Source organism: Chelonia mydas, chromosome 6 (genome assembly GCF_015237465.2).
Source record: "Chelonia mydas isolate rCheMyd1 chromosome 6, rCheMyd1.pri.v2, whole genome shotgun sequence".
Taxonomy (NCBI): domain Eukaryota; kingdom Metazoa; phylum Chordata; order Testudines; family Cheloniidae; genus Chelonia; species Chelonia mydas.
Window position 1 is genome coordinate 58,227,016 of NC_051246.2, and position 16,712 is coordinate 58,243,727.

The 16,712-nt window shown below is 42.1% G+C and overlaps 1 protein-coding gene across 2 annotated transcripts in view; it reads left to right on the top strand.

Moving 5' to 3' along the window:
• Positions 1-16,712, top strand: part of HSD17B12 (hydroxysteroid 17-beta dehydrogenase 12) — a 191,582-nt gene that overhangs the window by 160,590 nt on the left and 14,280 nt on the right. For both annotated transcript variants that reach the window (XM_043548218.1, XM_037900084.2), the window contains 2 exons: positions 776-810; positions 6,799-6,880. In XM_043548218.1, coding sequence (XP_043404153.1) covers positions 776-810; positions 6,799-6,880 — 117 coding nt within the window. The remainder of the gene's footprint in view (positions 1-775; positions 811-6,798; positions 6,881-16,712) is intronic.

Sequence of the window (16,712 nt, forward strand, 5' to 3'; positions counted from 1 at the left end):
TATAATATTCTCACATTCATACTAGAAGACTTTGTTCAAACAATACTTGGCCTGGGTCAGGCGTGAAATCTGATTGACCTCTTTACCTCCATCTGGTTTCTAGTAGGAATTATTTTCTATTACACAGATGGCGTAGTGTCCTCAGAAAAGAATGTGTTCTTTAATAGGTGGGATTCAGCTCAATAGCAAGCTGCATTGAAAGAGCGGCCTACCAAAGTTAGCAGAGTACCTGCCTACACTCTGGCTAGTGCTTTTGCCACTCAAAACCAAATGAAAATATTTTTTTCACTAAAATTTTTTTTCACAATTAAAAGAGGAGGATGGAGGGAAGGATGGATGGATGGCATAAAGGACGGGAAACTATTGGATTCTGTTGTTAGCCTTTCCACTTACTTGGTTACCCCTGTGTGGCTATCTGTAAAACAGAGGTTATACCTGCCCCAAAACATCCTAGTGATATGACATTGTTTGCAAATCATTTTGAAAGCCTCTGATGAAAAGTGCTGTAGAAGTGGAAAATATCTGAGATAAATTGATTCTCCCACTGTACTGATGTTACCAGTGCAGATGAATTCAACAGATTCACTGCACATAACTTCTTGACACTGCCAAGTTACACTGAATAAAAATAAACTGCCTGTACAAAATGTAGTCTTCAGTTTCCCCTAGAGTGACTTGAGTGGAGGTTGAGCAGCTGCCTCTGGGAGGGAAGGATTCCCTCACTCTGTATCTACATTCCCAGCCATCACGAATGTTTTCTTTCCTTTTTTTGTAGATGACACGATTGGTGCTACCCGGCATGGTGGAAAGGTGAGTCACGCAAACACTATACAGACAAAGTCATCGTTATTTATAGGGGAGAATCCTTTCTTTGAAAAATTCATTACTGTGACTAATCAACCTACCCTCCATGTTTTAACAGCAGAGTATTGCTGGGTGAGTCACGCTGATGGTGCATGAATCATCAGACGGTGGAAGCCTTTTCCACTCGATTCCCTTTTTATTTTTCCTCTTCCCCCTTCTCCACTGTTGTGGTGATTTCTTTTAGAACAGAATTAAAAAGCCCGTCTGACTCATCGGCACTAACTCAACAACCTGCTATTCTGAGGGGGTGGCTACAGTTCCTGGGAATAACCTTCTGAAGGCTATTTCTCAGAGTCATTGTAAGTAAAATGGATTCAGAATGTGCTCTCATTATACAGTAGGAGGCATATTGAGGGAAGTGTGTGATCATATAGTAAATCAGAATTGGAGGCAATTCTTTAAAATAACAGTTAATGCACACCAGTCTTTCACTGCTGGAGACATATATTGACTTCCTGGTTAGATCCCAGGTAAAACTAAAGCCCCGAAGTCTCAGCCTAGTGGCAGTTTTCTAGTTGATGTTGATTGTTCCATGATTTTCACAGTTTTTGTTCAAGAACTATGCCTGGATTTCCAAGGGTTGTGGGGCTGTATGGAAGATTGCATAGGACCAGGCATGGTAGCCATGATGATTAGTTTGCTGCTTTTGGCATCACTAAATAAATACAATGGGAGGGGAACACATACAATGCTTCAGTACCATTTGCATAGGTAATGCAGCCTGGTGGTGTTGGTATGTAAACAAACCTAAAATATTGACGAGCGCTTAAATAATTAACCTTTTGTGTCTGTATACCCTGGGATTCACTTTCTTAGCACACATGTGGAGACGTTTCCTGATTCATAGGCCAAAAATTATTTCTTGACCAAAGTGTGGGACCCTTTGCTCCCCTGTATGAAGCTGGCAGCTGTAGTTTTGCTCATGACCATAAATAGCATATGCCTGACTGCAAAATCAAATGCAGTAAAAATATTCTGAGTAGCTCTACTGTTGCCATGAAAGGAAAAGAGATGGACATTACTGAAGTCACTCAGCTTTTCTGAGGGGTTTAACATTGTGTGCACTGGGATTCTTTTAAACAAATTTAGAAATTGTAACAAATGAAAAAGGTGTAGGCCATATATAAAACAACGCTATTTAGGAGATTTTCGTAGATGTGGCTGGCAGAGATTATCTTCAGCTGTACTTCTTCCCTTTGTTTTCTCTTTTGATTGTTCCTTTTCTCTATTCACCACACACTCAGCATTGTGGCAGCCTTCAAACCGCCTGTCATTTTAAAGAGACTTCCTGCTCTGTCCACTAGGCAGCCTCTTTCTTCAAATATCTCCTTTTAAAAGCACCTCTTTCAAAAAGCTGCCCTGCATTCCTTCTCAAACCTTGTGTATAGCACTGTTTGGTCTTTTATTTTTGTCTTGTATCTTTTTCTGTTTGTTTCAGTTAGATTGTCACTTTCTAAGGGCAGGAACTTTGCTTTTCTGTTAAGCCTGGTATACACTTACATACAACTTGACAAATATTGAGTGGCATAGTCTGAATATAAACCAGGGAACCAATGTATGCTGAGTTCTAGTTCTGACTAGCCATGGGCAATTCACTTCATCCTTCTGCCTCAGTTGCCCCATCTGTAAAATGGTGATACATACTTACTTCACAGGAGGGTGAGACTTTATATTCAAAAAGCAGTTTGAAGACAAAAGTCATATTAGTGCTAAGAAATTGTTCACCAATCTCAAGAGCTTCCCCTTCCCCCCCAAGTCATATAGAGCTATTTTAAATGGTTCCCCCATCCTGGATGGCACCCTCAATATGAAAAGGAAAGATGGGTGACAAAAGCCTCTACATTCTTGCTGGCTCAGTTTTTGTTGTTTTTTTTTTTTTTTTTTTTTGACCTTATGGGGTACAGAAACCAGTTCTGCAGCCCCCTGCACCCATGGTATAAATTATTATGCTATTAACACTGTTCAGAATCTATAGCCACAACAGATCTGGTGGCTCACCAGGCCAAGAGTATGAATGGCAGGTAGCTGTGTTTAACTGTACTTTGTGGGCCAAACACAAACTCCTCATCTGGGTTTATGAGCCTGGACAAAGTTAAGGGGGCTAGTGAGCTGTAGCTCATGGAGGCTTATGCTCAAATAAATTGGTTAGTCTCCAAGGTGCCACAAGTACTCCTTTTCTTTCTGTCCGCGTGTATTATACTGGCGATCCCATGATCACTAGGCATAACCTGTTCAAGGAGATAAAACTTACTGTAATGCACTTTGGTGTATATTGTAGTGCTGTACTTGTCTGTCTGTGTGCACGCACTTTTGTACAATGTACATCCATATAATGTCTCAAGGTGAAGGAATAGCAGAGCAGACTTTATAATCTCTAACTCTTTGTCTGTAAGGAGAACTTCACCACGCCTTTTATGTCTTTCCTCTTAATTTGTATTACGTACAGCACTAGAAGAATACCTTTTCTATAAATGCTGGCATTTAGGCTTTATGCTCTTGTTCATCTTCTGGTTCCCTAACGCTTATATTTTAAATATGAAAATTATAATATGCACTTTGTATTACACTTAGATGAGCTGTTCTGCTGTAGATGTTCAGACTTTTGTCTGCTGTTTGCAAAGGTGGGAGCCTCGTGGAACTACTCAAGAAATTAAGATTTATGTCTTTGTGAGCAAGAAAAATCAGTTGACTGTTTTTCTAGATAAATATCAAACTATAGTATATATTGCTATAGAAGTAGCAAGTGCATAATTACATTATGAAGGAAGCTTGCTCTTTCCACTTTGCTCCAGCTGGAGCAGCCGGTGGTTACCATAGCAACAGTGGGAAAGCTAAATATAGCATCTCTTACACTGTACTGCTTAAGGTAGAATGATGGTGAGGTGTTAGGGTGTGTTAGGCAAGTCACCTTTTTATTTATTATTGCTAATCAACTTTCTTCAGCAAACTGAGGAGTGGGGCATATCACAAGTTTAATTTACCCAGTCAAGTTTGCCAAACCAACACCCTCTCCTTATTCAAATCCCTCCTTAAAAAGCCTGTTTCTTCTGTGATACCTGAAAGAAATAAAACCATAATCATGGGGTGATTGGAAACTGTTATCCCTACATCTGGATTCCCTGCCCTCTGTGGTGTTTAAATTGTGAGCTCTTCAGGTCAAGACCAGTTTTTGTTTTTGTCTTTCACAGCATTAAAGCATTTTGTCGGCACTAAACAAAATAGTAATATGTAGGGTTCTCAGTCTGTTGCATGGAGGCTATATTTATGACTTGTGGAATTTTTTATAGGGATTGCCATACTGGATCAGACCAGTAGTCCACCTAGTCCAGTATTCTCTCTCTGACAGTGGCCAGTGCTATCTGTTTCAGAGGAAGAAACTCTGCAGTATGTTGTTATGGTATAACCTGCCCCTATGGAAAGCTGCTTCCTGACCCCCAATAGAGACTGGCTTATGCCCTGAAGCTTAAGTGTTTATATCCTTTCCAAGACTTTAGTTTGAGTTTTAAATATTTACTGTTCTTGTTTATCCACATAAATGTCTGATCCTTTTTTTGAATCCTGCTAAGCTTTTGGCCTCAGTGAACTCTTGTGGCAATGACTTCTGCAGCCTAACTGTGCATGTGGAAAAAGTATTTCCTTTCACCAGTTTTGAATTTCCAGTATTTCATTTTAATTAAATGTCAACTTGCTTTTGTATTACAAGAGGGTGAATCAAAGAGTCTGATCTCCTATCCCTATACCATTAACTGTTCTGTGTGCTTTTATCATAGCTCCTCTCATTTAATCTCTTCCATAAAGTAAACAGTCTGTCTTTTCAAACCCTTTGTATGAGCGTTTTTCCTTCTTCCTAATATTCTCATCAAATCCCCTGAATTTCTGGTATCTTTTCTGAGAGAGGATGATCAGAAGGACCTGAGCACAATATTTCAGGTCCGGGTATACCATTAATTTAGAACTGAATTATATTTTCTGTATTGTTAACCCTCCCATTCCATATGCATCCTAACATTGTTTTTTTGAGCATTACTGCACATTAAGCAGGGGTCTTCATTAAGTTGTGTCCTTAGTGATGTTCAGGTCTTTTAGCTGAGTTAAGAGTTGATTTAAAAACCAGTAGGGGATATGATTAGTTCAAATTATTTTCTCCAATATGCATTATTTGCATTGTCAATATTCAGTTTCATCTCTCATTCTGTAGCCCATTCATGTAGCATTGTTGGGCCTTATGAAGTTCTTCTTAGTGGTCTCTAGTATGAGTAATCTAAATGGTTTTGACATCTGTAAATTTAGCCATCTCACTGCTCATTCCTGTTTTGAGCTCGAGAATAAATATACTACACACCTACTAGGAAAAACTTGTGGCACCCATTGTTAACCTTTTGCCACAGTGAAAGCTGACCATTTAGTCCTATTCTTACTTTGTCTTAGCTAGTTTCTGATCCATGTTAATACTTTGCCTCTCCCATCATGGCTACTGAGGAACTTTGACAAAGACTCTAGGGAGACAAGAGGGCTGCTACACTAGTAAATAATACTATGATCAGGAACTCTGAAGCTTTAGCAGGAAACAAACGGAAATCAAGATATATTTAATGGAATTTGTTCTTCTCGTGTTTAAGCATACCTATCAAAAATAATGTCACTACGTCATTGTGATTCCAAAGCAGCCTTTTTACAGTCAGTTCACAAAGTGCAGTTACATAGCGATAAGGATAGATATTTGCTAATTAACTGGAACATTAATTATGCTATTTGCAGAGGTGTTATACAAAAGGTTTGTGAGTGCTTGTTAGTTTATTACAGAAGCTTCAATTCAGAGAGATTTCAACCTTAGTTTTCCTGTTTGCTTAAAACTTCCCCACCCCATTGTGGATGAATTACTTGCAGTCAGAATAATAAAGAGTTACAAGATACTTGAAGGAACTTTCATTTGCTAAATCTTAATTGTTTTATCAAATGATATAGTCTGAGGGCTTGTCTTCGCTACCACGCTATATCTGTGCCAATATAGCACATCTGGTGAAGGTGCGCTATGTCGACAGGAGAGCATTCTCCTGTTGACGTAATTAGTCCACCTCAACAAGAGTTGGAAGCTAAGTCAGCAGGAGAGCGTCTCCCACCAACATAACACAGCATAGACACTGCTTTAAGTCGATGCAACTTCCCTTACTCGTGGGGTAGATTTTTCACACCCCAAGCAAGGAAAGTTACATTGACCTTAGCATTAGTGTAGACAAGCCCTGAGTTGGGGTTTGGAAGGTAAATACAAGGTCAGCTGATTGCCAATGTGTCAGATCAATGCTTAAAATGTAGGCTTTACTGTGTGGGGTACCAAACGTGTTTGGTGTCTAGAGGATTGTCTTTTGTTGTGTATTTCAAGTCTATCCCGTCCAACAAAAAATTACTTTAAAATTTGAACAGTGGTTATAGGTACTTGTTACTGTCTCACAAGGGCATTGTGAACTGATGTTTATAAACCACTCCAGGTCCCTTTATGAAAGATACCATAGAAGTGCAAAATATATTACAAATTTCTCCTATTATTTCCTGCCACTTTAGCAGAGATTTGAAAGCTGCCCTTGGGGCACCTTTGTAAGTTGCCCTTGCACCTCTTAGTTGGGCAAAGTTTTGAAACCTCTAGCCTAGATGTACAGTGCCTACTTCTTCTAGTACAGTAGTTTAACATTTGTGTAACTTCACTGACTTCAGTGGAGTTACTCCTGATTAATACGTGCACAAAAAGAGAATGAGGCCCATGTCTGCTATAGCCATCAGAAGACAAACTGCAAATCTCTGAACTGTTTTTCTTTTAAATAAATGAATCTACATGACCCCTATTGCAAGTAAACATTTCCCTTTAGTTAACAGACACTTCTGAAGCCTGTAAGTCATGTGTTCTTTCCTGCAAGTAACTGTGCTTTCATTGCCTTTCAGATCTACAGGAATAATCCTGAATATCTCTTCAGCTGCTGGCATGTATCCATCTCCACTGCTCACTCTGTACTCAGCAACCAAGGTACACCTTCCTTTTGGTATGCTCCAATCTGAACTGTCAAACAGAAATGTAACAATAAAAGCTGTGAGAGTAAATGTTTCTAAGGTCCCTCTATTGGTGGTTTGGTGAAGTAAGGGTTTGTCTACACTGCTCCGCGTTTTGGAGTAAGGGGATGTGAATAGCAGTGTGCACTTAGTGCTGTGTTATGACTCCCCTGTGTGGATGCTGTGGGCATGAACTGAAAGGTTCCTAGCTCACATTAATGTGATCCCCTTCAAATAGGACTACATTAAATGCGAAGTAGAAGCCTTTTCGTTTGTGCCTGCAGTGTCCACGCAGGAGAGTTACAGCTCAGCACTTCAGTGCACATTGCTAGTCACATCCTCATAGTATGAACTGAAGGCAGTGTAGACATGTCCTAAAAGTAGTGGTTACTGAACTTAATTTTTTGCAAACAATGAAAGCTTGGGTGGGGCAGGAGAGAACACAAGGCATACTGGTTTTACTATTGTGTCAACCTAATGTTTTGTGAGGTCTGCATACACTTCCTTATCACATGCTGCATATTTTTAAAAGCTGAAATACTTTGATACCTTATTTAAAGGAGGATATTAACACAAGGCAAACTTGGTTTGGGTGGACCCATGGGCACAGAATGTGTTTTGAAAATTAGTCTATATACAAAAACATATTGGCACTTTTCTCTTATTGAAGATATTTTTGAACATGATTCTCCTGTTGTGTGATAGGACCAAAGTGTAGGGTGTAATCTGTCCATTGTTTCTATTAAAGAGTTACACCTGTTTCCTCCATTGGACCCTATATGCACAACTTAAGATATCCACTTACAAGTTTTGACTGTTTGAATTTGGAAACAATCAGACTAGTTTAAAAAGTTCATCACTGACAAAACAACGTTCTAAATGTTTCTAGCTTTTTATAATTTTTTTGGCTGTCTCATTTTACAGTTTCAGTAAAATGTTGCACTGTTCTATGAAAACAATTCTGTGCAGTACATCTTCACTCTTTCAAAAGTATTGTCCTACCACCGTGTCACCACTTCAACCCAGCTGTATGAGCTCTGCCATCTCTGGTCTTATCTTCCATATGAATTATAGGAGCCTCATTTTAAAATGTTTGTTTTATTTCTTAATTTCTCACTGCATGGAGAAGGGATGTCAAAACAGCCTTTTTCCAATAGCAGATAGTATGAATCTGTGCAAGTGGACCACTAGTGCAGTTCACGCAGAATATTATTTATTAGTACTTGCATTAGTTTGAATGCTATTCTTGTAGCTTTTAAAGTGTGTTCCATATTAGGTATTCCAGCAAATTGTTGGCTTTCTTTCTGCCTCCTGACTTCAGTGTTCTAGCTAAGTTAATTTTTTTTGAAGTGATATAAAACACACAGAAGCTACTCGTCATTTATTGAATGTGTTTAAAGACTTGCAAAAGCTGTGATTTTTTTTAAGAGATTTCACTGCATTTATCATGCTGACTTCTCCAAAGGTACCATCTGTGCAGGATTCCCAGTCCTCTCCCTTCTCCTAACATGCAACAACCATAGCTCCCTGAGCTATTTTTGTGGCCTTAAGGGCAGTAGTAACTAGTAGAGTCACAAGCAATCCCTCTTCCCTCAGCTGGTGGTAGTGAACCACCATGAAGTTTAACCATTACCCTATGAAACTTTTTGTCATTTCATTTCTGAACCACAGTCACCAAAGAAGTTTCCCACAGGAACTGCAACTATCAAGCTACTTTTCATTGCACTACATTTGTCTCTTGATATCCTTATATGTTGTCTCATTGGATCTGCCCTTCCCTTTTTTTGTAATGCTGTGGCTCTTCAGCTCGCATTGGCTTATGAGATAAACAATAGGATATTGTCCCACAGTTAGAGATCTTGGCAGAACCCCAGTTCAGTGGTTGAAGTCTTTCTAATTGGCCTCAGCATTCAGCCTCCATTTTCATCTTGATGCTTCATCTTTCTATGTTTGGGAGATAATTTGACTCCAAAGCTATTTGTTGTGTGGGTGTTTAGGATATCCTCCATCCACTTGAGCCCTAAAAAGGCAATAAGAGTCCTCAGTGGCTTCAAACAGTGTCCTTGGGGCAGAAGAATGTCTAATGGATGAGTAGAAGGGGAAAGTATCAGATCTATGTGCAAATGTCAAGCTGAGCACTCAAGCAGTATGGCACTCCTGGAAACTACCTTAAGTACAGCCCAAGCCCTAGCCCCTACTGCTTCAAGGATTTCTTCTTCAAAGAACATGTTTAAGGCAGCCTTCAGCACTAATCACCAGACTGTCAGTGCCACCCATGTCAGAGCAAATCCAGTTTCCTTTTAGGCTCAGCAGGATAGTTTCATCTTCAGAGAGTTCTGAATCCTCCCTCTGGAGAGTAAGGACTCTGCCATGCAGTCGCTAATACCTTCCAGACCTTGCGACTTGAAGTCACAGGTTCCTGAGTTCCACCTGCTCTGAGGCATTGCCTCCTCACAGAAAGAGGCACTGAGTGATCAGCTGCCATCTAATGCAGCCCTGCTAAAGTCCTTTAGATATGAAAGTGTATTCTGTTCACACAATCCCAGAAGCCATATGCCTAGCAGGAAGGAAGAACACAGTCTCATGCAAACGGAGTTGATCCATGATATATCCTCACATGTGGTGCATATATCAGATTGTGATGAATCAGGTTCCCATAGAGAATCCAGTGAGGTGGATCACTTCACCACTTGTCTGAATAAGAAGCTACCACTCTTCTTCTCATGACCCTGAGAAGAGCTAGGTCTAGCAAAACGCTGCCGCCTTTGGCTGATTGTCCCTATTGTATTCCACTGAGGGTTACGTGCATGCACCATGCTCCCAGAACCAGAACTTTTGATAATAGTACTGTTCAGCAGTCTGCGTATGCACCCTGCACTGCCTCATGTCTTCACCCGAGGTGTTAAAGGGCACGGCAGAACTCCAGTGTCTCCAGTTCCTTCTCACCACCTCATGGTCTGAGTTGGAGCTTTTACTTTCCTATCATCCTTGTGACACACTGTACAAAAATATTCTTAGTATTGTTCATAGTTTCAATTTATTGTATTCTGTATCCCCTTTTTGATTTTTGTTCAAATTTTCCTTTCATGACAGACTTAGAACTTGGGATGTTGCTTTGGTGGCAATTCTTGCCACCACCCCCTACACCCCACCCCCAGTATTCGGGCCAGGGTACAGGATTATACCAAAGATGTTGAGGTTCAAAACCTATGCTTCCTGCCTTCACTCATTTTCCATCAGCAATGAGCACCAGCGCTGTTTGTACTGCTTGGGGGAAGCCCACATTGTGGTTAGGTGCAGTATCTGCCTGTCCTTTCCTGCCCATACTTGAGAGAATTGGACTCTCCACCTCAGGAAACACACCTTATGGAGGCTGCCATGAGGCAGTCATTGGATCCTGGCCAGGGACCCCCCCACCCCCGGTATATTGGCCTGAACATGTGAAGGGTGTTTCCCCCTACTGCAGAACCTCGTCTGGATCCGCTTGTACTAGTGCTAAGCACCCCATGCCGGGGCCTAGCCATGAAGCAAGAAAGCATGTACATGAGCATGGCAGCAAATCTTCCTCCACGTCTAAGACAGATTTGGCACCGATCATGGGTTCCAGCCATGAAGGACCCAGGTATTCCAAGTCTCACAAGACTGAGAAACAGCCATATCAATCACTGGATCCACCCGTACGGATCCTGCGACTCCGCCAGCTCTGACTCTGCCAGAGTCACAGGAAATGTCAGTCCCCAGACAGATGCAGTTTCCGGTACCAGCTCCTCCAATGGATAGGATATCACTGACCCTTGGGAGACTTGGAAGCGCCCTGGTCCCCACAAATTATTTGCACTATAGGGACTATGTTCTCTCTGGGCCCCAATCTGATCATCAAGTCCAAGGGACCCTTATCTGCTATGTTCCTGCCTCCCCCCGTTGGCGAGATTTCTGACTCCTATGATTCAGATGATACGGATATCCGACGTGGTCCATGGGTCCTGTTCCGGATGCACGATGACCAGACAGTTCTAACAGCATGGTGGCAGTTCCCCACCTTGCCTGACCCACAGAGTTGGTATCCAACGCCATGGTCACAGGCTACACAACATCAGGGTCAACTGAGTTGGCCATACTGGAGCTCATGGCCCCAATATTCATGCTCCAAATAAGCTACTTCCCAGTCCCCAAAAAGAATGTAGGATGGAGACTGATATTGGTAACCATTCCATTTCCAAACAAAGATTCTGCATGGTCACACTTGCAACAATCATTCCCTCCCTAGAAAAAGGCATATGATTTATGTCTCTTGATATACAGGATGCCTACTTCCATATCAATATACAGCTGACACACAGAAGGTTCCTGAGGTTCAAGGTGGGACCTCGACACCTTCAATACAGGGTCCTACTGTTTGGACTTACCATTGCCCCGGGAGTATTCACCAAAGTTTTCTCAGTAGTTGGAACTCATCTCAGATGTCAGAGGATCCCCCTTTTTTCCTATCTTCGTGGCTAGCTATGGCAGCATGGTCCCAAGACGAAACCCAGGAATCGACATCCCAACTCATTCTACTCCTCTCCTCCCAGAGGATCAACGTCAAAAATCAACCTTAAGTCCTACACAGTCGCTGGAGTTCATAGGAGCTCTCATAAATGCGACTTCTGCCTGAGTTCCAGGTTCCAGACAATGCGAGAACTAATCACTTGGGTGACTTCCAACCTTTCGGTTCTGGCCAAAATCTGCCTTTGTCTTGGTACACATGGCAACCTCCACATATGTCATGTCCTTCACTCACCTACAGTTGCGCCCCCTTCAGCTGTAGCTCCAAAGAGTCTACTCCCCCACTCATCAACCTATGCATACTCTGCTCAGCATGCCACCTGACGTCCTCTCCTCACTACAATGGTAGATGGACCCACTACGGATCTGCTCAGGGATGACCTTCCTCCATCCTTGCCCACTGTGACTATCATAACACTCATCCCTCACAGCCTGGGGAAGGATGGGCAACTGCATGAAACAAGGCACCTGGACGCTATGGGACACCCGGATGCACATAAGCATATTGGAACTCTGGGCAGTACGCAAAGCTTGCCAGGTGTTCCTGCCAACATTTCAGGGTTGCAAGTTCTCCATGTTAGACACCACCACCGTAGTCTTTTACTTAAATAAGCAAGGGGGAATGAGATCCTGAGCCCTGTGTGCCGAAACTATACTCCTATGGGAATGGTGCATAGAATCGTAGAACTGGAAGGGACCTTGAGAGGTCACCTAGTCCAGTCCCATGCACTCGTGGCAGGACTAATTATGTAGACCATTCCTGACAGGTGTTTGTCTAACCTGCTCTTAAAAATCTCCAATGATGGAGACTCCACAGCCTCCCTAGGCAATTTATTCCAGTGCTTAACCACCCTGACAGTTAGGAAGTTTTTCCCAATGTCCAACCTAAACCTCCCTTGCTGCAATTTAAGCCCGTTGCTTCTTGTCCTCTCCTCAGAGTTTAAGACAAACAATTTTTCTTCCTCCTCCTTGTAACAACCTTTTACATGCTTGAAAACTGTTATCATGTCCCCTCTCAGTCTTCTCTTTTCCAGACTAAAGAGTTTTTTCAGTCTTCCCTCATAGGTAATGTATTCTAGGCCTTTAATCATTTTTGTTGCTCTTCTCTGGACTCTCTCCAGTTTGTCCACATCCTTCCTCAAATGTGGTGCCCAGAACTGGACACAATATTCCAGTTGAGGCCTAATCAGTGCAGGGTAGAGCGGACAAATTACTTCTCGTGTCTTGCTTACAACACTCCTGCTAATATATCCCAGAATGATGTTCGCTTTTTTGGCAACAGTGATACATTGTTTACTCATATTTAGCTTGTGGTCCACTTTGATCCCCAGATCGCTTTCCACAGTACTCCTTCCTAGGCAGTCATTTCCCATTTTGTATGTGTGCAACTGATTGTTCCTTCTTAAATGGAGTACTTTGTATTTGTCCTTATTGAATTTCATCCTATTTACTTCCGACCATTTTTCCAGTTTGTCCAGATCATTTTGAATTTTAATCCTATCCTCCAAACCACTTGCAACCCCTCCCAGCTTGGTATCGTCCACAAACTATAAGTGTACTCTCCATGCTATTATCTAAATTACTGATGAAGATATGGAACAGAACCGGACCCAGAACTGATCCATGTAGGACCCCACTTGTTACGTCCTTCCAGCATGCCTGTGAACTACTGATGATTACTCTCTGGGAACGGTTTTCCAACCAGTTTTGCACCCACCTTTTAGTAGCTTCATCTAGGTTGCATTTCTCTGGTTTGTTCATGAGAAGGTCATGTGACACAGTATCAAAAGCTTTACTAAAGTCAAGATATACCATGTCTACCGTTTCCCCTCATCCACAAGTCTTGTTACCCTGTCAAAGAAAGCTATCAGGTTGGTTTGATACGATTTGTACTTGACAAATCCATACTGACTGTTACTTATCACCTTATTATCTTCTACATGTTTGCAAATTGATTGCTTAATTATTTGCTCCATTATCTTTCCAGGTACAGAAGTTAAGCTGGTTGGCCTGTAATTCACTGGGTTGTCCTTATTTCCCTTTTTATAGATGGGCACTATATTTGCCCTTTTCCAGTCTTGGAATTTCTTCCATCTTCCATGACTTCTCAAAAGATAATCGCTAATGGCTCAGATATCTCCTCAGTCAGCTTCTTGACTATTCTAGGATGCATTTCATCAGGCCCTGATGACTTGAAGACATCTAATTTGTCCGAGTAATTTTTAACTTGTTCTTTCCCTATTTTAGCCTCTTCTGATCCAACCTCATTTTCACTGGTATTCACTGTGTTAGATGTCCCATCACCACCAACCTTCTTGGTGAAAAATGAAACCAAGAAGTCATTAAGCACCTCTACCATTTCCATATTTTCTGTTATTTTTCCCCTTTCATTGAGTAATGGGCCTACCCTGTCCTTGGTCTTCCTCTTGCTTCTAATGTACTTGTAGAATGTTTTCTTGTTACCCTTTATGTCTCTAGCTAGTTTGATCTCGTTTTGTGCCTTGGCCTTTCTAATTTTGTACCTACATACTTGTGTTATTTGCTTATATTCACTCTTTGTAATTTGACCTAGTTTCCACTTTTTGTAGGACTCTTTTTTTTTTTTTAGATCAAAGCCAGGGTGGTCTCTTGCCATACTTCCTATCTTTCCTAAGCAGTGGTATAGTTTCCTCTTGTGCCCTTAATAATGCCTTTGAAAAACTGCCAACTGTCTTCTATTGTTTTTTCCCCTTATACTTGCTTCCCCTGGGATCTTACCTACCAACTCCCTGAGTTTGCTAGTCTGTTTCTTGAAATCCATTATCTTTATTTTGCTGTTCTCCTACCATTTCTTAGAATCATGAACTCATCATTTCATGATCACTTTCATCCAAGCTGCCTTCCACTTTCAAATTCACAGCCAGTTCCTCTCTATTTGTCAAAATCAAACCTAGAACAGTCTCTGCCCTAGTAGCTGTCCTCACCTTCTGAAATAAAAAATTGTCTCCAATACATTCCAAGAACTTATTGGATAATCTGTGCCATGCTGTGCTATTTTCCCAACAGATGTCTGGGTAGTGGAAGTCCCCCATCACCACCAAGTCCTGTGCTTTGGATGATTTTGTTAGCTGTTTAAAAAAAGCCTCATCCACCTCTTCTTCCTGGTTAGGTGATCTGTAGTAGACCCCTACCATGACATCACCCTTGTTTTTTACCCCTTTTATTCTTAGCCAGAGACTGTCAACAAGTCTGTCTCCTATTTCCATCTCAATCTCAGTCCAAATGTATACATTTTTAATATATAAGGCAACACCCCTTCCTTTTTTTCCCTGCCAGTCCTTCCTGAGAAAGCTGTACCCTTCGATACCAATATTCTAGTCATGTGTATTATCCCACCAGGTTGCTGTGATGCCAACTATGTCATAGTTGTATTTATTTACTAGCATTTTGAGTTCTTCCTGCTTATTCCCCATACTTCTTGCATTAGTATACAGACATCTAAGATACTGATTTGATTTCCCCCATCAGTTCTGTCTTTCCTTTATCCCTGTTATAACAGCCCATGTTCCCCTCAATTCCAAACCTTCTCCCAGGTCTCCATGTTCTTGACTTACCTGTGGGATTTGGTCACCTGCCCCCTTCGAACTTAGTTTAAAGCCCTCCTCACTAGGTTAGCCAGTCTGTATCCAAAAATGCTCTTCCCCTTCCTTGATAGGTGGACCCCATCTCTGCTTAGCAGTCCTTCTTCCTGGAAAAGCATCCCATGGTCAAGGAAGCTGAAGCCCTCCTGGTGACACCATCTTTGCAGCCAGGCATTCACCTGCAGGATGCATCTATTCAGCTCCAGGATGCATGTATTTCTGCCTGGGCCCCAACCTTTGACCGGAAGGATCGAAGATAACACCACCTGCGCTCCCAACTCCTTCACCCTTACTCCCAGAGCCCTGTAGTCACTTCTGATCTGCTGAGAGTCATACCTCACAGTATCATTTAGTGCCCACATGGATGAGTAGCATGGGGTAGTAGTCAGAGGGCCGAATGATCCTCGACAATCCCTCCATACCATCTCGGATATGGTCCCCTGGCAGGCAACATACCTCCTGGGATGTCCTGTCAGGGCAACAGATGGGTGCCTCTGTCCCACTCAGAAGTGTCACCAACCACCACGACCCTACATTTACTCCTGGGAGTGGTGGCTGTGGGGTACATGGCTTCTCCTCCTCCTCCTCCTGGGGGTTATTCCTCATCGCTCGTTGCCAGGGCAGCATATCAGTTTTCCATCACCATGGTGGGTGGGTTGGGAGTAGAGGTGGAGCACTGCCTGCTGCCAGCAGTAACTAGCTGCCAATGTCCTCCCTGTGACAAAGCCTGTCAAGGTTCCTCCCCCACTCTGAACTCTAGGGTACAGATGTGGGGATCTGCATGAAAACCTCCTAAGCTTACTTTTACCAGCTTAGGTTAAAACTTCCCCAAGGTACAAATTAATTTTATCCTTTGTCCTTGGAATATCCACTGCCACCACCAAACTCTAACTGGGTTTACTGGGAAACGTAGTTTGGACACGTCTTTCCCCCCAAAATCCTCCCAACCCTTGCACCCCACTTCCTGGGAAAGGTTTGGTAAAAATCCTCACCAATTTGCATAGGTGACCACAGACCCAAACCCTTGGATCTGAGAACAATGAAAAAGCATTCAGTTTTCTTACAAGAAGACTTTTAATAGAAATAGAAGTAAAGAAATCACCTCTGTAAAATCAGGATGGTAGATACCTTACAGGATAATTAGATTCAAAACATAGAGAATCCCTCTAGGCAAAACCTTAAGTTACAAAAAAGACACACAGACAGAAATAGTCATTCTATTCAGCACAATTCTTTTCTCAGCCATTTAAAGAAATCATAATCTAACACATACCTAGCTAGATTACTTACTAAAGTTCTAAGACTCCATTCCTGGTCTATCCCCGGCAAAAGCAGCATATAGACAGACACAGACCCTTTGTTTCTCTCCCTCCTCCCAGCTTTTGAAAGTATCTTGTCTCCTCATTGGTCATTTTGGTCAGGTGCCAGCGAGGTTACCTTTAGCTTCTTAACCCTTTACAGGTGAGAGGATTTTTCCTCTGGCCAGGAGGGATTTTAAAGGGGTTTACTCTTCCCTTTATTTTTACGACAAAGCCATATCCTCCTTCCCCTGTGGTGTGACAGTAGTCCTCTGTAGCTGTATAGCTTCCTCAGCCTTGGATGTCTCCATGTGAATACTCTCGAGGAATTCCTCCTGGGCACGGA